The sequence below is a fragment of the Dermochelys coriacea genome, chromosome 10 (genome assembly GCF_009764565.3).
Source record: "Dermochelys coriacea isolate rDerCor1 chromosome 10, rDerCor1.pri.v4, whole genome shotgun sequence".
Classification (NCBI taxonomy): domain Eukaryota; kingdom Metazoa; phylum Chordata; order Testudines; family Dermochelyidae; genus Dermochelys; species Dermochelys coriacea.
In genome coordinates this window covers 7,170,378-7,193,108 of record NC_050077.1, presented here as the reverse complement: position 1 = coordinate 7,193,108, position 22,731 = coordinate 7,170,378, and the positions used below count along the sequence as shown (strand labels likewise).

General features: G+C 54.3%; 1 protein-coding gene across 2 annotated transcripts in view; it reads left to right on the top strand.

Annotated features, from left to right (window-relative positions):
- Positions 1-22,731, top strand: part of LLGL1 (LLGL scribble cell polarity complex component 1) — a 73,766-nt gene that overhangs the window by 37,123 nt on the left and 13,912 nt on the right. The window contains exons 3-13 of one of the 2 annotated variants that reach the window (XM_038418826.2): positions 6,635-6,716; positions 7,253-7,383; positions 11,951-12,109; positions 12,404-12,566; positions 13,122-13,257; positions 14,413-14,467; positions 16,277-16,431; positions 16,510-16,727; positions 17,048-17,115; positions 19,345-19,495; positions 21,832-21,936. In XM_038418826.2, coding sequence (XP_038274754.1) covers positions 6,635-6,716; positions 7,253-7,383; positions 11,951-12,109; positions 12,404-12,566; positions 13,122-13,257; positions 14,413-14,467; positions 16,277-16,431; positions 16,510-16,727; positions 17,048-17,115; positions 19,345-19,495; positions 21,832-21,936 — 1,423 coding nt within the window. Of the gene's footprint in view, positions 1-6,634; positions 6,717-7,252; positions 7,384-11,950; positions 12,110-12,403; positions 12,567-13,121; positions 13,258-14,412; positions 14,468-16,276; positions 16,728-17,047; positions 17,116-19,344; positions 19,496-21,831; positions 21,937-22,731 lie in introns of both variants that reach the window. The other variant, XR_006274665.1, reaches the window with a different exon arrangement.

Sequence of the window (22,731 nt, the reverse complement as noted above, 5' to 3'; positions counted from 1 at the left end):
TAGACTGCAGCTTGGCCTCTGTGGCTGGAGAGCCGGAAGAGTGAACCCATGGGAAAGTTCAGGGTCCTAGAGGGCATGAGCGGTAATGCCATTGTCTGTGCCCAAAGGAGCAAAGCTAATTGCAGACATACCCAGCCTATCGGATTGCCCCTCTTGGGAGCGCCAGCGGTTTGGGATTTTAATTGGGCAATGAAACGAGTTTATGAAAGTGAGTTAAATTCATCGTGTCACCCTCTTTCCTCCCCATGCTCCTGCTGCATTGCGGACGCGGCGGCAGCTGCTTTACAGAGTCAGGACAATAGCATGAGAGTGCAGATGGTCCAGGGAACAAATCCAAACACGGCCTGTAACTCCAGCCTGCCCCTTCCCTTTGGTCAACTTCAAAGGGGGAGGCTCAAGTCCCCTCCATCCCTGTATAAACCCACATCAGACTCACTGAGTCAACCTAGTTCGAATCTTGTCTGGGGAAAGTGTCTGTGGTGAAGATCTGACCAAATCTTCCTCCAAGCACTGGGGATATTTACACTTGAAATTCTGTGTTGTACTAGCCTCTGCAATACCATGATCCTCTTCAAGTGGAGTGGCTTTCCCGTATCAGCTGTACCCCAGGTTCTATGACCCTGAGTTGATCTGTACCCACCCCAAAACTTCTAGAGGGGGGAACCTCATAGCAAAGGGGTCACTCCTGGCCTTTGAGCGAGGAAGGAGCCCAGATCCTCCAGCTGCTGCATCCCCATCTCGGATGCGCTGTTTTTTTCTGCTCACGTTCCCTTTCCTTGTGTTTTCAGAAGTTTTTTGTTTTTCTGGGACAGGAAACGAGCGCCGGAGAGTTGCTGAATAAGCATAGCGTGGAGTCTGGAGTTGGAAGAGGTGGTTGCTCTGAGCAACGGGCAAGCAGACAGCTGGTTGCCTGGTGACCCTCTAGTGAGGGATTCCAGAGAATACAGCTCTGGGAGGCCACGGTAAACCAAAAAGAAAGGAAGGGGGGCATCAGGAGAAGTAGGGGACTCCTTACAGGGTGCTTTGCTCCTATGGAGAGACGAGAATTGCAAGGGAGAGAGACTCAAGCTGCTCTCAGCTAAAGCCTGCAAGAAATGTCCCTGGAAACAAATGACGGACAGTCATGGGGTCTCTGAAAGGGTCACCTTACTTCAGATTGGGAGGGCAGCGAATTTTCTGGGATTAAACTTTAAGCCTCTGCTGGCAACAAAAGGCAGTTTGGCTACTCGATAGTTCTCTCCCAGGACAGAGCGATTGCTTGTGAACCTTGTCTTGGTGAACCTCTGGGAACCATGTGCGCTGCTGTTCCCCTTAGCCCTTTAGAGAGACTGCAACATTTGGTGGTAACCCTGGAGTATCCCTGCTGCAAACTGTAGGTTCACTCTGTTAGCACAGCACTCCTTATAATGGCTTCCATAGGTACTGGTCTGTTTGTATCTCTGGTCCAACTGAAAACAGGACCTCATTGTGCTGGGCGCTGCACATACATAGTGAATGCCTGTCCCAAAAAGCTCACAGTCTAAATATCCAGAACAGACTTCTACAGGCTCATTGCAGTGAATGGAATAGCAGTCTTGCTTCTGGCTACTAGGTCAATAGCTTCCTTAATCTCACAATTGAGGAAGAAGGCTGTACTGGTTTAAAAAAACACCACCACCTGACCTGGTTTAGAGGGAAAGAAAGGGAAAGTTGATAGCAATGAATATAAATCAGAAGCAAGGAATTGTAGAAAATTGATAAGGGAAGCAAAAGGACACGAGTAGAAATCTATGGCCAGCAGAGTTAAGGACAATAAGGAGGAGTTTTTAAAGTATATTGGGAACAAAAAAGAATCCTAATCATTGTCAATTGTTAGATGAAAATGGTAGAATTAGCAATTATGTAGAAAAGGCAGATGTGTTTAATAAATATTTCTGATCTGTTTTTCCCCAAATACAGATGATGTATTCATATCATATAACACGCTTTCCTTTCCACTAGATCTCTTGAGGATGTTAAACAGTAGTTATGAAAATTAGACATTTTTGAATCACCAGGTCCAGATAACTTGCATCCATGAGTTTTAAAAGAGCTGGCTGAGGAGCTTGCAGGACCATTAATGATGAGTTTCAGTAAGAGTTGGAACATGGGGAAGACTGAAAGAAAGCTAAAGTTGTGTCAATATTGAAAAAGGGTAAATGGTATGATCCAGGTAATTATGGTGTGTCAGTCTGACATCAAACCTGGGCAAGATAATGGAGCAGCTGATATGGAATTTAAAGGAGGATACTATAACTAATTCCAATTAACTTGAGTTTATGGAAAATAAATTATTACATTAGCTTGATATATAGAGAATTTTTTTTTTTAGATTACAAGTTTGGTTGATAAAGGTTGATAAAGGTAATGATGTAATCCACTTCTGTAAGGCATTTGACTTGGTACTGCATGACATTTTGATTAAAAACTAAAATGATGTAAAATTAACATGGCACATTTTAATGTTAAAAGCTGGCTGATAGGTCTCAAAAATCTAACTCTAAATGGGGAATCATCATTGAGAGGTGGTGTTTCTAGTGGGGTCCCGTGGGCATTGGTGCTTGACCCATGCTATTTAACATTTATCCGTGATCTGGAAGAAAACATAAAATCATCACTGATAAAATTTGCAGATGACACCAGATTGGTGGAATGGTAAATAAGGAAGAGTACAAATGGCTGATAGTCATCTGGATTGCTTGTTAAGATGGGCACAAACAATATGGCTAAATGTGTACATCTAGGAACAAAGAATGTAGGTTGTGCTTACAGGATGGGGAGGTGGGCTCTGTTCTGGGAAGTGGTGACTGAAAGATTTGGGGGTTGTGATGGATAATCAGCTGAATGTGAGCTCCCAGTGCGACGCTGTGGCAAAAAGGGGCTAATGCAATCCTTGGATGTGTAAACAGGAATCTTGAGGAGGAGAAGGTTATTTTACCTCAGTATTTGGCACTGGCTCGACTGCAGCTGGAATTTTGCATCCAGTTCTGGTGCCTGCAATTCAAGAATGATGTTGATAAATTGTTCAGAGATGAGTTATGGGCATAATGAAGGGGTTAGAAAGCATGTCTTACAGTGTGACTTAAGGAGTTCAATCTGGTTAGCTTAAGAAAGAAGTTTAAGGGGTGACTTAATGGGGGGGGGGAAATACTTGACAGTGGGCTTGTCAGTCTAGCAGAGAAAGGTATAACATGCTCCCGTGACTGGAAGTTGAAGCTAGACAAATTCAGCCTGGAAATAAGATGTAATTTTTTAACTACGGGTAATTAACCATTAGAATGAATTTTCCAGTGGTCAGGATGGATTCTCCATCACAGACCGCTTTTAAACCAAGAGAGGGTATCTTTCTTGGATCTAGGAATTATTTACTTTAAAAACAGAGGCTCAGTGCGATGTCTGCCCACTAGGAAGAGCAGCAGTAACTGGGGGAGCAGGGCTTATGAGTTGGGCATCCCAGTTGCATGGATCTCCATGCTGGCTCGTCTGTGCTGCCCTCCTGCCGCTGTCTCCTCTCGCCAATCCCCGATGGCCCAGGAGAGGACTAAGTGGAAGGTGTGCCCTGGCAAAGCAGACTCCCCGAAGGACTGACTGGACCGCCCGGGAGGTGCTTTTGCATGAACTATCCGTCCAGGAAAACAGCCTGGAGGCCACTGCCTCATGCAGCAGTTCAACAGGGCCCCAGCTTAAGTATGAAATAACCCTGCCAGTAGCCCCCAGGTGATGAGGCTGAAAGCCGATTTTTGCAGACGAGGAGGAAGGTTTGGCCGTGTGGGGCTGGGCCCTCTGGGTTCCATTCCCAGTCCTGCCCCAGGCTGCAGTGCAGAATTATTGCTAACCCTTATGCTAACCCCGCCCGCCAGGAGGGTGGACATTTGTCCCTGCAGCCTGGAATCTCATCATGAATACAAAGGACAGTGATGGCTCCCAGTCCCACTTTTCCTGCGTAGCGAGGGGGCAGCCTGTTTCTTTCCAGGAGTTGGGATTGTGGCACATGACCAGCTGTGACCGGGGGCTCCAGAAGAATGTGATGGAGACCAGCAGAACCCAGGTGTCTTGGGGCTCTGTCAGTGCGCTGAGCCTTCATTAGAAGTGAGGGGAGGGAGGGGGCAGAAGAGTCTCAATGCATCTTTCTCTATCCCTAAGCCACCTGCAGTGCTCCTGGGAGATCCATTGTAAGCAATGGGACAGTCTCCTCGAGAGACTCACTCTTAGCCTACCTGAGGCAGGGGCTGACTTATCCAAACTCACCCCAGAGCGCAGGCAGGTCTGTGACTGTCTGGCAGCTGGCACTTCTTCAGGTAAGGACTGAATGGGTCTAAAGGCTGAAATACTCACTTGTCCAGAGAGCTGACCTGGCTAGAGGCATACCAGGGCAGCATGGCCTATCTGGCATTGCTTCCAGGTCCTGGCACCTGCTCTGGGGCTAGTCGACTCTGGTCTCCCGAGTTGCCAGCTGGGTGGATTTTACTAGCAAGTTGGATGCTGCGAGGAAGGAGAATGCAGCGCTGTGGGCCCATGAGCTGATCTCCTCCACCCTGTTAACCTCTCGCAAGGTGCAGAGACAGAGACGGGCAGGGCTTTCCAGGCAGACTGATGACAAACCTGTGGCTGCAAAGGCATCTGCCCCAGCCACTCCCCACCTGGATAGGTACAGTTCCCCATCATGCTGGCTTTTGAGCTAGTGAGCCCTCTGAGAAGTGCTCATTGAGTTCCAGCTGCCTGTCGTCCCCAATGATGTTAAAAGAAGCTTCCTCCCCTTGGCTGCAGCGAGACAAGTTAAGCTACCGTTCTAGCAGATGTAAATCCCGGAGGAGAAAGGTAAAGTGCTTATGCTGGCTGCTGTGAAGCAGTGGGGCTGAGGGTGAAGGATGCAAACAGTCGTGCACCTTTACAGTCAGACTCGTGTGTGAACTCCAACCTCTGCAGATGGCTGTCCATGGAAGGCTGAGCTCTCCAGTGCAGACCCTGGCGGTCTTCCCGCTATGGAGGGTGGATCCTGGGAAGGCTGCAGGCCTTGACATGAGCAGCCTCTCTAAAGATCAGGACTAGGGAAACCAGCTCTGCCTTATGGAAATGAAGAACAGCCCTGGGGTGCCTGACAAGCTGCCAGAACAGCTGCTGGCTGTGCCAAAGTGCAGGGTGTCTGGGGCATGACAGTGCTGTCTAGACTCTCCCTGCCCAGACCAGCTCGGAGCATGAACCCTGTCCTTGGGCAGCCCTATTCTGCCTGTCTGCAGCAGGTAAACATGCTCCCTAATGGGGTGGGCAGCCCCTGCCCCGCCTAGCCACGACCAGGACAGTGGGATGGAACTACCATCTTGCCAGACTGCATCAGCTGTTGTCTGCAGACCTTGATGTGTGATTGCCCCCAAGAACCCCTCCTGCCAGCCTGACTCCTTGCAGAGGACTGAGTCTGCTGTGTGCCCACAGAGCCAATATGGACGCCACAGGCTGTTGGCTCCAGTGTGGGACTTCGCTTGAGCCGGTCTTATCAGGGGGCTTTGTGTGAGGCGATCAGGAATTGCTGCACTCTCTAATCCTGCTGACAGAATTGGCTTCATCAGTGTGGGGGCGGGCCTCACCTCCCACCCACATGCTCTAACTGTGGCCACTCTGTGCCCCTCCACCCCCCCACGTGCAGTTAGACACCCGCAGCTGACCCGTGCCAGCCAAATTGGGCTAACGGCTCAGGCTCGGGGGCTGTTTAACAGCTGTGTAGACGTTTGGGATTCGGCTGCAGTCTGAGCTCTGGGACCCCTCCCATCTTGTGGGGGGACCCAGAGCCTGGGCTCCAGCCTGACCCCAAACGTCAGCACCGCAGTTAAACAGCCCCTGAGCCCTGCGAGCCTGAGTTGGCCAGCATGGGCCAGCTGCGGGTGTCTAACTGCAGTGTAGACAGACCCTAGAGTTCTTCCTGAGCACCCTGGATGGAGGCACTGGAGTGGAGCAGCTGTGGGAGCTGATGTGTTGCTTTCACAAGTCTAACCCTGTCCTGTATTGCTCTACCCAACCCAGGCGTGGAAAGCGGAGCTAGTTCCTAGCCGCCCCCCCTCCCCCTCCCGCAGTACATCCGCTGCTGTGTATAGTGGAATAACCGGTACCTCTCCTGCTGCCTGTTGAGCCCCCCAAAAAGGGTCGCTGGGACCCATCTTCTGGGGGGCACCACCCCTTGTGTGTGTCGTGCGGTCTGGCTGCACTGGGCTGGGGCAGGAGCAGGTCTGCCTAGACCGAGCAGGCAGAGAAGCGTGCAAAACTCTCTGGAGGTGTCTGAGGACCTCCTAAACCTTGATGCCTCATTCAGGTGCTTTGGGGGGAGTTTGACCAGTCCGGCGGAATGCCTAGCCACAGAATGGCAGTGCCAGGCTTTTAAAAATCTGGCGAGCTACCGCCGTAGGTGCATGGATACCTGGGTGGCAAGCAAGATGCCACCAAAATGGACATAGCTGGGTCTTAAGTGTTTAGTCCCCAGTTCTTAACCTTGGTCTGTCTTGCTGGTGCGCTAAAAAGCAGAGTTCCCTGGGTGCTGGCAGAGTCGGTTTTGGGGTGGAGGGCAGGGGGGTTGGTACGGGGTTGTCTCTGTCCCCTCGTTGCCTCCTTGACTCTCAGCCCGTGCCAGATACGGCGCTCCAGGAGTGGAGTTCACCGGCTTGCACAAGGAGACTGCTGCCGTCACGCAGATGCACTTTTTGCCTGGACAAGTACGTTGCTGCTTTTGGTTCTCGTCACCTCGCGTCTCCCTTCGGTCAGGTGCAGTTGCCTTTGGAGGAGAGTAACCCATGTCCTGTTGTCACCAGGGTGCAGCAGCCCATCCTCTGAACTAGCCGGACTCCTGGTCATTCTCTGGCAAGGAAGGCAGCAGGCCAATGTCTCTAACCCCCAAGGACTCCTCCTGGCCCGCTGATCCCCCTATTGAGACCTCCTGTCTTACACAAACCTCTGCCCCTTTCCAATAGCTCCGCTGGGCAGGGCCTTGGAAGATTTTTTAGCAACTGCTTTGGGGTGGGTGGGTCTGACCAATGGGCCAGTAAGTGGATGCAAGGCTGTGCCATTGGGATGGTATGTAAAGGTATCTGCACCCCAATGTCCTAGTCCAGATGCATGGGCTGGTGTGGCCAAGTCCAGGGTGCTCACTTCCGCAGCAGGGGTCTTGCTGTGGGAGTCGGTGGGGGGGGGGAGACTTAACTCGTAATCCTGTGACATCCTTTGTTTCCTTGCGCGTCGGTGTCTCTTCCAGGGTCGGCTGCTGTCCTTGCTGGATGACAACACCCTGCACCTGTGGGAGATCGACCAGAAGGATGGCTATTCACACTTGGAGGAGACCCGCAGCTTCATCCTCCCGGGCCGACCAGGGTTCGACAGCACTAAGTACTCACTGCCTCCTTCCTCTTGCATGCTGATCTGGGGAGTTCGGGCTTCACTGTAGCAGGGGCTGGTCCTGGCCTCTGCTGGGTACCGAGTGCTCCTAGGATTGAATTGTGCATTCCCCTGATTCGCTGACCCGGCAATCCATCGGGCCCTGCCATGGCTCAGGTAGGGCCTGCCCGTAGGTGGGGCCCGTGCTGCTTTGTGCAGCTCCTCCCCCAGCATCGCCAGACGTGTGTCCTGTTGACTCCATGACAATGACCGCCCTTTGCTGCTGGCAGTGCTGCAGTCAGCTCAGTTCTGAGGGAGCTGGGTTCTATTCTGCTTTTTGCATCATCCAAATGTGCCCCCCCCACCAAAAACACCCACCAAAAAACAAACGAACGAAAAAAAAAACGCTCCGAGGAAGTTCCTGCACCAGTTTTAAGCTCGCATGCACTGAGGAAACCATGGGCCGGATTTGACCTGCCAGAGTCTTGCTGGTGATGGTGTGCGAACCAGAATGAGCTTGGCATGGGCCTCTCAGATCCCAGGTTGCATTTGCACTGCAGCTGGTGAGTTACTGGCGCTGCAAACAGAGCCAACTTACCTGGGAGTAGCTTGAGGCAGAAACCACTGACTCTGCCTTGCTCGTTTTGGGACAGGTGTTAGAGCCGCTGTTCAGGATGGAGCCCAGCTTTAAAGCACTCCTTACGGGGCTTGGAACGCCAGCTGTGAACTCTTTATCGCTCTGCCTTATGAGGCTGTCCAGACAGCCCGGATTTCAGCGTAAAAGGTCTTGAGCTATTTGAACTGAATCGAAATTCCAGTCCGTGCCCTGTTCTGCCACTCGGTGGAAACAGCCAAAGGATATTGAAAAGGCTGAACCCCCTGCCCCCCCCAGTTTAATTTTATCCATCTGGTTCAATCACTTCGCCCAAGATGCAGTTTCATTCCTTCTCCCCTCTGGGAATCTCTATCCTGGCTCTGTGGCTTGCAAAGCTTTCCCTTTTGTACACAGCGGTATAGTTTGCCTATCAATCGGTTGCCATGGGAATGGTTGCAATGGTGGAGAAAATAGACAGATCCTGTTAGCTGAGATTAGCGTTGGCTCTGCAGACACCGCTGCTTATAAATGGGGAAAGGAAGCATGGATGAGTAACTGACAGGGCAATGCATTGATGTCTGAGTTCAGCTCTTGCTGGACTCTGCAAGTTCATGTCTTTAAATTTAAACAAAAACCCTCCCTAACAAGCAGCCAGGATAGCAGTGCCGCTCTCGCAAAAGGTCTGCCAGAGTTTATTCTCAAATCTCTGTGCTGGGGTGAAATTTGGCTCCAGTGTTGCCAGATGCAAAAGTTTTTATTCTTTGTAAAAATTATTTAAATCTGCTTTGCCTCTTTTTACTTACAAGGGTGGGGAATGACCAAACAAGCCTAATTCTTATGGGATGGGATGGATCTTTTTGGCCAATCATCAGTATAAACCAAACATGATTTGAGTTCATTTTAAGGTCTCCTCCAACTCCAGATCTTGCTCTTCAGTTTTGAATGTAGCCCGAATAAACTCTGCTAAAGTTGATAACTCTTCTAGGTAGGTTTCAGAGTAGCAGCCGTGTTAGTCTGTATTTGCAAAAAGAACAGGAATACTTGTGGCACCTTAGAGACTAACTGATGAAGTGAGCTGTAGCTCACGAAAGCTTATGCTCAAATAAATTTGTTAGTCTCTAAGGTGCCACAAGTACTCCTTTTCTTTCTTCTAGGTAGGTAGCACTCATTCCTTTTTTCAAATGGACGCTGTCGGGAGTTAAATTTTGCAGTGCCTACTGTTGATGGATATGCTTCTGCAATCTTTTGGAAAGATGATGAGAGATTTTCCCAAACTTCAGCAAGCCTCGAATTGCTGCACAGCCTGTGATAACCAGAGCAGAATTAATTACCCTTTGTTTCTGGGCAGTAAATGAAGAAGAGCGAAAATTGAAGGGTAAAATTTCAAAGAAGTTGATGTTGTTTTTTAAATTCTAAAATTAAACGCCAGCAAGGAAAGTTGTTTTCTTAAAAACACCCGGTGTCAGGACTCCCGACGCCCTTTGGTCTGATTTTCAGAATTGGTGGATGCTCAGCATCTCTGAAAGTAATCCCTTTGTGTGCAACTTGTGCAGATGCTCAGGGCAAAGAGTTACTCATTCAAGCATTCGGTTGCCACAATTGCATGCTCAAATGATGCGTTTTGCACCTACAGCTACTCATCTGAGAGGATGACAGTATTAAAAATCAAGGGGTAAATTTTGTGTCCCTTTAACGCTGGCTAGCTCTGGAAGGTGCAAGATCCTGTTCCTGTATAGCTGTCTCCTTAAATGAAGGCTTTGTTCTTGTTCTGGTTTGCACCATGGAGTGCAGGCCATGGCATTATTCATTATCTGGGTGGAAAGCCCAGTGAAGAGGGCTGTGGAAACTTGCAGCACACAAAAAACATGTGAGAGTCTCTTTACAATTGTGGCTCTTCCAGGATTCTAGTGTACGTATAAATACCTGCTTGTTCCTATTTACCTCTCAGTACTGTTCTTCCATAACCTGCCAGTGCAGCATCTGGGTTTACAGAGACTGCCTGGATCGTTGCCTGGGGCCATCTTTATTTGGATCTCAGTCTTTCGAGGACAATACAAACTAGGAGCAAAGGTTAACTGATCACTTACCTGGACGATGAGATCTCCTAAGGAGAGCGGTTCAAGTGACCGCACGTACTTAGAAGCAGGGTATAGAAACTGGCCCAGCTATTGATAATGCTTATATAATGGGCAACTTGGAATGACTGATCTTGGCAATAGACCTGTCTCATTCCGGTTTCCAGTGAGCTGACAGGCTCCATGGGGATAGCTTAGTTCCTGGTTCCAGATCCCACAAGGGAAGACTCTTTTGGGGGTGAGGTGGGGATGAAGCGTTGCAGTCAGAGAACCAACTGCTGCAGCGCTCGGTTGAAGAGTTCTATGAGGTGGGATCTGTAGGGTTACAAATCCCAGGTCAGAGATGCTGCTCGCCCGCTATGGAAGATGACTGTAAAAGGCAACTTCTCAGACTGAACGTCCTGGAAAGGTTAAGGAAGTCCCAAGCCCCCCTTGAGCTCTAAGCCAGGCGTAGGGTACATCCCTGAGTGCCATTTGCTGCTGTGGAGGCTCACTCTGTGAGCCGGTGCCTCCGAGGGAGGTGGGGACTCCACGCCCCATGGAGTGGGGCCCAAATCCCCATTAAACAGCTGTCAGCCCAGATACTGATGGGGCTTGGCTTGGATGGCCTATTGGCTTCCTTCCATGCTAGGCAATGCTGCCCCCTGCTGCCCCTGCACTGGCACTGCATCCAGCAGCCCTCGTTCACGAGGGCCCAGCGTGATCCTGCCGATGGCAGAGGAGGGGGTCTTCAGGACTAATTGACATGCAGACCCACACCCTCCGTTGGAGCGTGTCATTTTATTGCTGGAGTCTCTCTCTGTATGCCACTGCTGCAGCTGCTGTACATTGAATTCCCCTCTTAAAATCAGGCCCAGTGCTAGAAGCCAAAGACCAGAACCCCTTTAAAATACCCTCGTGCCCATGCAGGATTTGTGTTAATAGAGAGCAAGAGGCTGCTTGGCTAGATTGGCTCAGCTTCTATGATGGAGGGTGGGCTGCGGAGAACAGCACCTGCTAACTTACTCTAGAGGCTGCTGGGGGCCGGGTACGGCAGGCACCGGCGAGAATTGCCCCAAGGCTGAGATTCTGTTAGACCCTCAAATGGCTACTTCTACTGGGTTCCATGACTCCTTCCTCGCCTCATTGCCTCTGCTGGCTTGACAGACAGGCGGTCCTCAGCCTGGCACAGCAGGGGAGCTTTGTCTGATTCTCCTTTCATAATATGCAGGAGCTTAAAGAGCGCACAAGCTAGAATCTAAATGACAAGGCGATTGCTGTCCAGGGCTGTAGCCATCCTCTCCCGGGCGTCTGCAGTGACTTACCTGTCCTAAACTGCTTAATAATTGGGTATAGACAGAGCTGCTTGCTTCTCTTTGGCCTACATTAGTCCATGTTGGTTCTAAAACCAGTTATAAACCCTCAGGTATGAGATCTCCCTGGCTTCGTTTCCACAGACTCCTGAGCACCACGGTCCATCTCCACTGCGGTGGAATGTCTGTGCACAATCTAGGGTCTGTTACCTTCTTGCTGGGCCCTGGTAGTTGGGGCAGGTCTGGGTCATTGGAGGATGTGCTGATGGCAGGAGCTGAAGCCAAAGTCAGTAGGCGTTGAGGGAGCTCTGCATCTCTAGGCTTGGGCCCAAATGGATGTGGCTCTGCTTGTGGACAAGCTTCTCCTCCTAACGAGTCTGCTCCTCATTCAGGACCCTCTGGTGTCTTGTGCCCTGGGAGTCCATAAAAGGGAGTGACTTAAGCCCACCCAATGTTGGCTGGAGGAAAACAACCCATGCTCCTCTTTGACCCATGGTGCAGCCGGTGCGTCTCCGGGAAGTCCTCTCAAAACGAGCCATTGCAACTTTGCAGGTAAACATCCAGCCTGTAAACCGGCGTGGCTCTCATTGTCTGTCTGAATCTTGTCTTCCTGGTAGCTCTCCTCCCAGCATTACCCGGGTGACGGTGATCCTGCTGAAATCTGCCTGCGATGTGGCCTGCCTGGGCACAGAAGGGGGTGGCGTGTACTTCCTGGAGCTCTCTGGCTTAACGTTGCTGGAGGATAAAACCCTGTATCAAGAGGAGATCATGCAGAGGTGAGCTGGCCTGGAGAGCTCCGTGAACTGGTGCCAGCGGAGATCCGCTCATGGCTGTGGGCACCAAGATGCATGGCAGATGGGGTGTGTCTGTGTCCCCACTGGCTGTCGGGGATGTTAATAACCTGATCCAGGGGTGAGAGAGGATCATCTTCCTCCTCCCCATTACAGAACAGCTGAACTGTGCTGTCTCTCCCGCAGCACTGGGGAGGGATTAGAGAGGAGAAAACAAGGTACTTGGCTGCATGGCTTTTAACCAGCCTGGTAACCCCCCCCACTTTGCTTCCATGCCAGTGTGCCAGACGATTACCGCTGCGGGAAGGCTCTTGGGCCAGTAGAGTCTCTGCAGGAACATCCTCAAGACTCCTCCAAGATCCTGATTGGCTATAGCAGGGGGCTGATGATCGTGTGGGACCAGAGCACCAGAAATGTCCACCACCTCTTCCTGGGCAATCAGGTACCTTGAATGGGGTTTCATGGAGAGCCGAGAACACCGTGCGCTCTGTCCCGTGGGTGTCCCACTTATGTACGGAATACGGGAGCTTTGGCCAAGCCATCTGCGCTTGATGAGTTTCTGTGGCTTCCCTTTAAGCCATCTTCCCGCGCTCTGCCATGCCTGGTGACTCACCTGCTGGAAGCTGGTGGACTGGAGTTGGAAGTCAGTGAGGCTACGCTTGCAGAGTCCATCACACTTTTAACCAGACTCCCTCCTCAGGGAGACAGGAGGGCTCGCAGGCATCGAGCTGTGGCCAAACTGAACTTGATGCATTTGACTTGACTCTTCTAACTAACAGCTGCACCTGTGATATTGCAGTGGTCCCCAAACCTCCATTGCTGACCTGATCTTCCATCTCCGTTCTGAAGAGCTGTGCCTTGCTCCCCATGTCCCTTTGGCAAAACCAGATTCTGCCCAGGCTGTGTACGCATAGAGGGGATGAGATGGCACAGCTGCCTCCTGTAGCCCCGTGTGTCTCTCCACCTTGGGTTTATTGGCCGCATCTGTTCCTTGCAGCAGCTGGAGAGCCTTGGCTGGGAGCGGAGCGGCAGGACGGTGGTGAGCTCGCATAGTGATGGAGGCTACATGGTGTGGTCCATCAACAGTAGTTGCTATAAGACCCTGCAGCCACTCATGTCAACTATCCCCTACGGTGAGTTTGCTTTTGCCTCGTGACCCACCCGCCTTGTTCTTTTGCCTTCTTGCAGTGGGGCCAAGGGCAGTTTTACCTTCTAATAGAGTTTGTCATTACACCACTTCTGACTTCACGCTTGCCCCCGATACCTTATTGGAGGGGGAGGTAGATATGGGGCCACAAGGAGCCTCTTGACTGAGCCATTAACTCGCGTGGTCGGTTGTGCTGTTCTCGACAGGGTGCTCTGTGAAACTGACCACTGATGGCTTAGGGCTTGGGAGAGAGATACTGCAAGTGTTGTACAACTGGCCTGCAGACCTGGCTTGCCAGCAAATGTCTTAGTTGCTAGGGCTCCCTGCTTTAACTTGGGCTCTGACGTGTCCGTGGATCTTATAGCTACATCTTGAGGATCCCAGCAGCGTTGAATTCCCAAAACAGCCCCCCATAGAGGGCAATGGAGGCTCCCCTCTGGGCCCTTGGAGATGGGAACCTGAAGCAATAGGTTTAGCCTCATACATGGTGCGAGATGGAGTCACATATTGTGGCTGGACAGTGATCTCTGTAATTTAGAATGACATGGCTCTCCAGCTTCCTTCTGGAGGTGGCCACTGTCCTGTTACCTGGATGGATGAAGCAAGCCTGCATCACCAACCCTGGGGCGTTTCCCCAGAAGCTCCTTCTGTGGGCAGAACCCTACCCCATCTGCTTGGCATGCAGGTGGGGAGGGAGGCCCGAGTTTGGATCCCTTGCGGACTCTAGCAGGCTAGGGAAGGGTTATGTAGAGGCTGCTGGAAGTGCTGCTCAGTAATTTCTGGGAACTTTCAATTGAAAGCTACATTAAAGACTAGCCCGGAGCGCCTTGTGACGGTTGTGTCCTTTGCCCAAGTCTGGCCGTGAAGGCTGCTCTAATGGAGAGGAAACCAGATGCTGTGTGTGTCAGTACAGAGTGCTGCGCTGAGCATCTATCCTGATACCGAAAGGAATATCTGGGAGCTTCAACCAGGCTCCAGCTGAGGTGGACAGGAGAGAAAATGTACTCAAGCCTGCTGGGGGAGCTGCTGGGATACAAGTGGGAGTGGGTTGATTTACAGGGGCTAAGACAGTGACCCCTCCTAGGAGTTGGTGTTGAGCAGGGAGGATGGCTTTAATGTGGCGACTTCTCCTTCATTCCAGGTCCGTTTCCCTGTAAAGCCATCAACAAAATCCTGTGGAGAACCTGTGAATCTGGGTATGTCCCGTGCCGGCGAACGTTGTCAGACCTCTGGGGAGGTGGCACTTGGTTCTGAACTGGGTGCTCATCTCTGCCACAGCTCCAGCAGCAAAGGGCTGTGTCCGCGGGGGACCGTCCCACCGGGCTGCGGTGGAGTGCTCGAATCAATGGGGGGTATAGGGGGGGAACGACTAGAGGGCCCCTTAATAGAAGCCGGAGACTTTGTTTTCAGGACAGGCATCCAAGTTCCTGTTTTAAACACACTAATACAACTGACGCTACCTGGCAAATCACATTTTCGACGCTGGCAAGTAAACTTGTGGACTAGCTAAAAGGTGGCCCCCGGCGCCCTTGAATAAGACAGAAGTAGGATAGCCCCTAAAAGTAGGAAGGGGGGCTTGGTCCACCCACTTGCTGCTCAGGAGCCAAAGTTAGTGGCCAGTCTGTAGAGCATATGTCCCTGGGGAAGCTACTGATGTCATTCACCTGCAGTCGCTCTGGTCAGGGACATGCTGCTTGGCTGTGATGAGGGTTAGGACCCAAGTAGGGGGAAGGTTGGAAAGGTGGAGCTAGGGGGCCCTAAACCAAAACCCGGATTCAAGCAAGCCAGAGCTCTGGGATCCAAACCTGGGTCTGAAGTTTTGTAGAGGGGATGAATCGAAAACCCTGGACTCCAATGCAGGGAAGTCTGGCTCCTGAACTGTCTTGACCCCAAATCCATGTAAGCCGTACATCCAGCCCAAATAGCCATGGCACATACAATGCCAGCATCTCAGCCTTCCTGAGTGGGCGGGGGAGGGATAGGGATGGGGCCTGCAGACCCAGAGCAAGCATTCGTCTCGTCACGTCTCCGTTAATCCAAGCGTTCTCTTGCTCTGGAGGAATTGTCCATTCGACCAGCCTTGCTGTGCTCTGCCTCTTCCTCGGGGCAGGCTGGGCTCCACTGGGCAGCACGGCCCTTGTCCTGCATCTGCTGCATTCGTCTAGCTCCCCCCAGCCTCTGTGGGGTGGCGGGGGGCATGTAGGACATTTCTGCAGAACCGGCCAAGCCGCTCTGCAGAGCGGGAACGGGGGAATAGCATGAGTGATCCCTTCACCGGCGGGAAGCTCGTGTGAGGAATGGCTCTGGGCTCAGGGTAACTGGCTTCATTCAGGGGGAGAGGGGGCATGTTAGCTTTAGCCAATCTCTCTGCTCGTGGCCCCACGCTCTTTCATGTGGGCTCCTCCTCGCTCCTGGGAGGTAGGGCTGATGTCCCCATTCTATAGCTAGGCAACTGAGTCCCAGAGACCAAGTGACTTGCCCAAAATGGCCCAGGAAGCCTGGGGTAGAGCAAGGAGTGAAACCCGGCTCTCCCCGTGCCTAGGTTAGTGCCCCAACCCTGGTGCGCTCTCCTTCCTCTGAATGGAACAGAGGGTGCCTGACCCAGGCCCTCCCAGGCGCAGCTCCTCATTCAAAATGCCATCCACAAGCACCTGCGAGCAGAACTATCCCTGGAGGCGACGCCCTTTGTACCGTGCAGGCAGCTAATGTTCAGGCATCACGCGCGCTGTCGGGAGAACGGAGCGTGTTGGTGTCCCGGGGCTGGCCAAAGTGCCAGTGGTGTCCTACCAGGCCCATAGAGCTTTGGGTTATTGCCCTCAGAAATGGGTCTGGCTGGGGATTTCCTGAAGGGATTGGGCACCCTACTCCCATTGCGTTTCTGTGGGGCACCGAATTCCCATAGGGGCCTGTGAGGTCTCCAGCCCTGGTCCGTGGGGTGGGGTGGGGTGGGGGGAAATCCTAGCAGCAAACTTGCCGATAGCCAGCTACTTCTCCCCTGCCTGCAGAAATCACTTCATCATCTTCAGCGGTGGCATGCCCCGGGCCAGCTACGGGGACCGGCACTGTGTCAGCATCCTGCAGGGCCAGAGCCTGGTCACCCTGGACTTCACTTCGCGCGTGATCGACTTCTTCACCGTGCACCACACCGAGCCGCAGGAGGGTAGGCGGCCCGCTCTTCGGAACCGAGCGCGTCTCGGTCTCCCTCCCCAGCCTGACATCTCGCTGCTCTGCCTTCTAGAGTTCGATAACCCGAGTGCCCTGGTGGTCCTGGTGGAGGAGGAGCTGGTGGTCCTCGACCTGCAGACGCCTGGCTGGCCTACGGTTCCTGCCCCCTACCTGGCACCCCTCCATTCCTCCGCTATCACCTGCGCCTATCACATCTCCAACGTCCCCCTGAAGCTGTGGGAGCGAATCATCAGCGCTGGAGAGCAGCAGGGCCCCCTGCACCCTTCTGTGGTAGGGGAACGCCCCCTGCTGGAGAAAAGCCACTGAGCTGTAACTGGGTCTTGCCAGAAGGTGGGTGGGGTCCTTACCACGACTGGCACAAGGAGCCTGACTTGGCTGAGGACACTGCGAGCCTCTGTGGGGAGTTGTCACGTGGCTCTCCTGGCTCGTCGAGCAGCATCCCGTTGGGCTGTGCAAACCCGTCTCGATTTGCTTGGATGCCAGCAGCAGGGCGGGAGGGGTGCACGTGGGTGAGAGCCCCAGTGGACCTGTGGAACGGGCTGTTGCTTAATGTTTCCCCCCACCCTGCGTGGGTGGGATCTGTCTTCTAGAACTGGCCGATCAGCGGAGGGAAAAACTTAGCCCAAGAACCCACCCAGAGGGGCCTTCTTCTCACGGGGTAAGTACCGTTCGGCCACCAGCCATTTGAATGGCTAATCTTTCCCACAGCCCTGCCCTAGAGAGCTGGCCAGTGCTGGGGTTTTCACTGGGTCTTGCTCCCTGGGACACCTGCCAGGGACCATCATGTGGGGGTATCGAAGGATACGTCTACACTGGGATTAAAAACCTATGGCTGGCCCATGCCACCTGGCTTGGGCCAAGGGGTGGTTTAACAACACCCCCCCCCCCGCAGGGTCTAGAGCCTGGGCTCCAGCCCTAGCCCAAAAGTCTACATGGCAATGAAACCACCCCTTAGCCCAAGTCAGCTGGGGAGTTTTAATTGCAGTGTGGATATTCGTGAAGGTGGGCGTGAGGTATAAATGCACTGGCACAAAGCAGGGAAACCTAGAAGAACTACCCAACCTGAATCCAACTGTCTGGCAGGTGCTGGCCCTATGGCTGTCTAGCAGCCACCCTCCAACAGAGTGCCCAGTAGGGGCAGCAAAGGGACTGGGGCAGGGACTTCAACGTGCTGGAATGGCTGAGGCTTGCGTCGTGCCCTAGAGGCAGCCAGCGGGGGATTCTGCCAGCCCTCCTGCAGCGTAGAAAGCCGCATCTCGTGGGTGGTGGGGTGGGCCTCTTCTGGGATCAGGTCTGACTGAACAGAGATCCCAAGAGCAGACCTCTCCCTGGCTGACTGAAAGTCACGGCCAAAGTCTGTCCTGAAGGGCGTTCTCTGCCACTGCAGAAGGGTAGCACTGTGTAGTGGCTAGAGCAGGGGGCTGGGAGACCTGGGTTCGATGCTGCTGAATTGCAGAGTGGGGGATGTAAGCCAGGAGGCTGGGCGAGAAGTACGAGTATGGACGGATGCTAGGGGAGAGGTGGGAGAAGCCCCATCTCAGTTGTTGGGTGGACTAGCTAACGGTCCTCCCTGATGAGTCTGGCAAGGATGCGTCACTCTGTTTGTTTGTTTTTCCTTCTCCTTGCTCTTGGTGTTGGTTTTATCCTGGCTCGGAGTTGGCAACATGTTGCCAAATGCATCGTTGGCTGAGCGCTGCACCAGCTTCTCCGAACATGCAGGCAGGGCTTGTTAGCAGCCGCAGATGTTGAGGCTGGAGCGGGGGAGGTGGGGGTGAAGGAAAATTCAAGACTAACATTGTCATGCTGGGCGTGGAGCCTGCTGTCCCGCTGGGACGCACACCCACCTCGGGACTCCTGGGTGGCTTGCTGGCCTGCTGACCGGGAGCCCGGCCTGGAGCGGAGTTGAGGAGCTGATTTGCTCTTGCCCTTTCAGCTCTGCCCGCTGCTAGATGGGGCAGGCAGGGGATGGGGCGTCGGAGGGGCTGATTCGTTACAGATGAGCCACGTCTGGGTAGTGGTGACTGATGTGCTCATGGGCTGCCTCGGGGAGCTGGCTCCCATCATTGGGCTGGGCCATTGCACAGAACTCCTGGACGGGGAGCCGGAAGCAGCCAGAGGCTGTGCTGTGGACAGCCGACCGCAGAACGCCCCTTGCTGTTCCGAGGGTTTAGCGACCTGTGGTTATGGCTTGTCAGTTGCTCCCCTCGAGCTGCCGCGAAGCCACGGCATGATTGTTGGGTGGCTTCTAGCCCTGACGTCGGCAGGGAAATGTCAGCTTGGCCAGTTGTTGCTGTGGAACTGCTTCCCTTAACAATCTTGGGAAGGTCTAGCGCTACTGAGGTACAGCTGGCTTAAGCCAAGCTGTGCAGCCACATCCCTCCCTCCTGACCCCTGCCTGACGGAGCCATCCAGCTCTGTGACGGCTCCGTCCTGAGGGCATCACCACAGAGGCAGATCGCCCGGTCCGTGGCCCAATGCCCTAGTCCAGAATCCAGTGTGCTGTGGACCAAGGAGATCTTTGCCTCACCTTGCCACCCTCCTGAGCCAGCCGGGCGTGAATGCTGGTACCCTGAGCTCATTCCCGCCTGCTCCCTAAGCTTCTGGACTGGGGTAGGGAGGAGGGACCGAAATCGGAGCACGCAGAGATCGGCCCCGATGGCTGTGGGGAGCGGCAGAGCCACTGGGCGGGAGTCGAAACTAGTTCCGCGCTAACAGATGCAATGGAGAGTCCGTTCGCCTCTTACACCTCTCCCTTGCAGAAGTGGGCAGGCTAGGGGCAGCTTAGCTGGTCGTATGTGGGGAGTCAGGGCCCCGGGCAAGGGACAGCCAGACAGCTCTCCCAGCTTCTCCGCACTGAGTGGCATGTCTCCCCCTCTCTCCTCCCCAGGCACGAGGATGGCACGGTCCGCTTCTGGGACGCCTCGGGAGTGTCCTTGCGTCCGCTGTACAAACTGGGCACGGCCAACATCTTCCAGACTGACTGCGAGCACGACAGCCTCAACCAGGCCAGCGAGGAGGAGTGGCCTCCCTTCCGCAAGGTACCACCCTCGGTCCCTGCCCATCCCCAGGGCAGTCCTGGCAACTCCGTGTGGGGCCCCTTCACAGGAGCCAATGGGCCTCTCCAGGAGTGTCCCTGTACTACCATGTCACAGCCCGGGCCCCGCTGGCTGAGGATTCCTGGGAGGGAGGCCCATGGATTGGAGAATCTCCCCCATGTCAGGGCGGCTCGTTGCCAGCCCAGGGCCACAGTGGGTGACAAGGTGCTGCCATCTGATGGGAGCCTAGAGAGCCAGACTCGCTCTGCACATCCGCCATCGCAAACCACCTCCCACCCCAGGGAACCCTTCCCCTGCTTCTGGAGAGAGGCCAGGCCTTGAGCCATAAACTGCGCTCTCCTTCTGAGCAGGGCCAGAACAGGCTGTGTGGGGAGCACGCCCTGCTGCTGTTCGGGCAGGACCAGCTCTGTGCCTTCCATCGCCAGGGCTCCTCTTGCCAGCTGTGGAAATGCCACGAGTGTGGGCAGGGTCAGGCTGGCTCAGGCAGACGCTCCCCATGTGGGCCAGGCCAGTGCTGCTGCCAAGTGCCGCCTCCTACTTCCAGCCCCGTGGGCACAGGCAGGAATGAGGATGCCTCTGGGATTCGGGGCAGATGCTCTTCTGCAAACCCCCTTGGTCCCAGAGGCACGAATGGCAGCCCAGAGTCTGCATGGCAAGAGCCCCTGGCCTTGAAAATTTCCTGGGGAGGGCCAGGGAAGCAGCTGAGGATGGCATTGATTGGCTGACTCAGTGCCCCTCAGTTGGCCAGTTGGGTTTTAAAGGGGCACTCGCCGTGAGAACCGTTCCCCTGCTCAAAGGCAGGTGCGTGCCCTGGTAAAAGGCCCAGTCTCCTCGTGCCCCAGCCCCTGAGCCCAGCCACACTGCCCACTGTGCTTTTACACTGGTGTAAATCTGGAGTGACGCTGATTCACGGGAGTCCCTCTGCAGTTTAGTGAGTGCAACCTGGCCCCTGATCTTCAAAGGAATGAGATTTGAGCCCTGTCCCTACAGGAGATCTGTGCTGATCATGCTTCAAGCCCCATGGGAATGGGTGGCTGTGAGCTCCTCCCAGCCGTTTTCGAGTGACGGTCCTGCGGACGTCCAGGGAAGGTTAAGTTCTCTAGACCTACAGCAGTGGCAGCGTTGTGCTGTAGCTTGATCGTCGCCAGGTGTTTATGGGCAGCAGACAAACAGGATTTGTCTTGGCTGTTGGCTAGAAACCCTGGCGTCCAAGGATCTCCTCCACCTGGTGATCCCTATTCTACGCTCCTTCCCCGCTCCTCTGCTGGGAGCCCTTGCTGGGGTAGAGACTGTTTTGGATGGAGCTGGACTTGGCTGCATTGATATCAGGCCCACTCTCTGGGTACAGGGGGCCAGAATAGAGACATGCTTCCAAGGGGAATTCCCGAGGGAATCTCCAACCACTGCAGCTCTGCTGTCTGCATCTGTCTTGGCATCTGTGCGGTGTGGCAGGACTGCACCACCTGGGGTCCCCTCAATGCCCCTCTGTGTGTGCTGATTCTGGGGGCGGGGCCAGAGCAGTCTGGGGCAGCCCCCGCTATCAGCATCCTGGAGAAGAGCATGCACAAGTCGCATAGGCATGGATCCCCCAGACCCCGTAGGCAGGGCTGGAAAGGGGTCATTTGGTGCCAGCTAGTAACGAATCTCCCATTGTCCTGTAACGCAGTTGCAGCCTGGCCTGACGCCGGCCATGTCTCCAGTGGTGGTCAGGAGGCAAGGCTGATGGTGAGAGCCGGGCTTGCCTGCTGCCCAGACCCGAGCGTGAAGATGCTTATGATAAATGTGTCAAAGAATGAGTCTTTCCCATCCCACCTCTGATACGGTGCACGCAGCTCCTTGCCTCTGTCTGGGGCAGTGCTGGGCATCTCACTAGCTCCTGGGCAACCTCGGCTGGGTTGATGGGCCAGGGCTCTCATGTGAGTGCGGTGGGTTTAAGTTTAGTTGCTGGAGGAACTCTGCTGGCTCTTGACCATCCTCGTGAAGGACTAGAATCATTGGCCTGCCAGCCGTGCCTGCATCAGATCTGCACCTGTCAGCTAGAGCATCAGTCCTGGGGTGTCTGTCCAGGACCATCTCTAATGAAAATAGAAGGGAGCTGTCTAATAATCCAACCCAGTGACACAGATTGGGGCCCCTGGCGAGGGCCGGTCCTGGCAGGGGGTTAAGGTAGGATCTGAGACCATTGAAGGGAGGGAGTAGAGGGGGGTGCCCGCACTGGGAGGAGTCGGTGTGCGCAATGGCTTGCCGGAGCCCCGGACAAAAGCAGTGTCCTGCCCTCTCGCGCCCCTGACCCCCTCTTCCCTGTCTCCATCATCCAGGTTGGCTGCTTTGATCCGTACAGCGACGACCCGCGGCTGGGCATCCAGAAGATTGCGCTGTGTAAATACACGGCCCGGATGGTGGTGGCTGGGACTGCTGGACAGGTAGGACGGCTGTGCGGGCGACGCTCTCGGGGAACAGCCAGTCAGCCTTGTACTGTTGTTGGGTTTTGCTTGGGGGCGAAGTTTGGGGAGGGGGAAGGGAGTGCAGGGACCAGGGGCAGAGCCCAAGTATTGGGTGGGGAGCGTGGGATTCTCAGGCCATGCTCCCGCTTGGCTGTAGGTGCTCTGCCTCTTAAAAGCGATTCTCCCAGGACTAGAGAGCTGATCCCAGGGCATGTTTCTCAGCTGTCCCAGTGACCTGGCCTGTAGACCCCCTGGCTGGTGGGATCTGCCCCAGGGCTTGGCAGACTTGCTGGGGGTGGGTTTGACTTGGCAGGGGAAGCTTCGTATGTTTCCCATCAGCTGTGGAGTGTCTGCTCTGTCTCCTGCTTCTGGGGAGCCATCTAGCTGCAGGGGTCCATCCGAGCAGGGATAAACCCCTTTGTTAGGGACCAGCTGCCCCGGGCTGTCGTGCTGTGCCCCACTGGCCAGCCAGTCCTGCTGGCAGGAATATACCAGTCGCTTCCTAGAGGAGAGGTTTCCCCAGCCCAGCTGTCACTTAAGACTCCATTGCTTGATCCTCTACCCCCAGCTGGCTTTGCCAGGACTGCGTAGGGAGGGCAGGGGCACTGAGCATTGGCGCCGGGGCAGGCGTTGGCCCTGGGATAAGGGGGGTGCTGCAGCTGAGGGTGCTTCGGAAGAGCCTCGGCCCTGCACTTGTCTACCAGACCCGGTGCTGCTGGTGCCTTGCTGTCATGGGCACCAGGCTCCCAGCTGGAGGCCAGGAGCTCTCCCCTG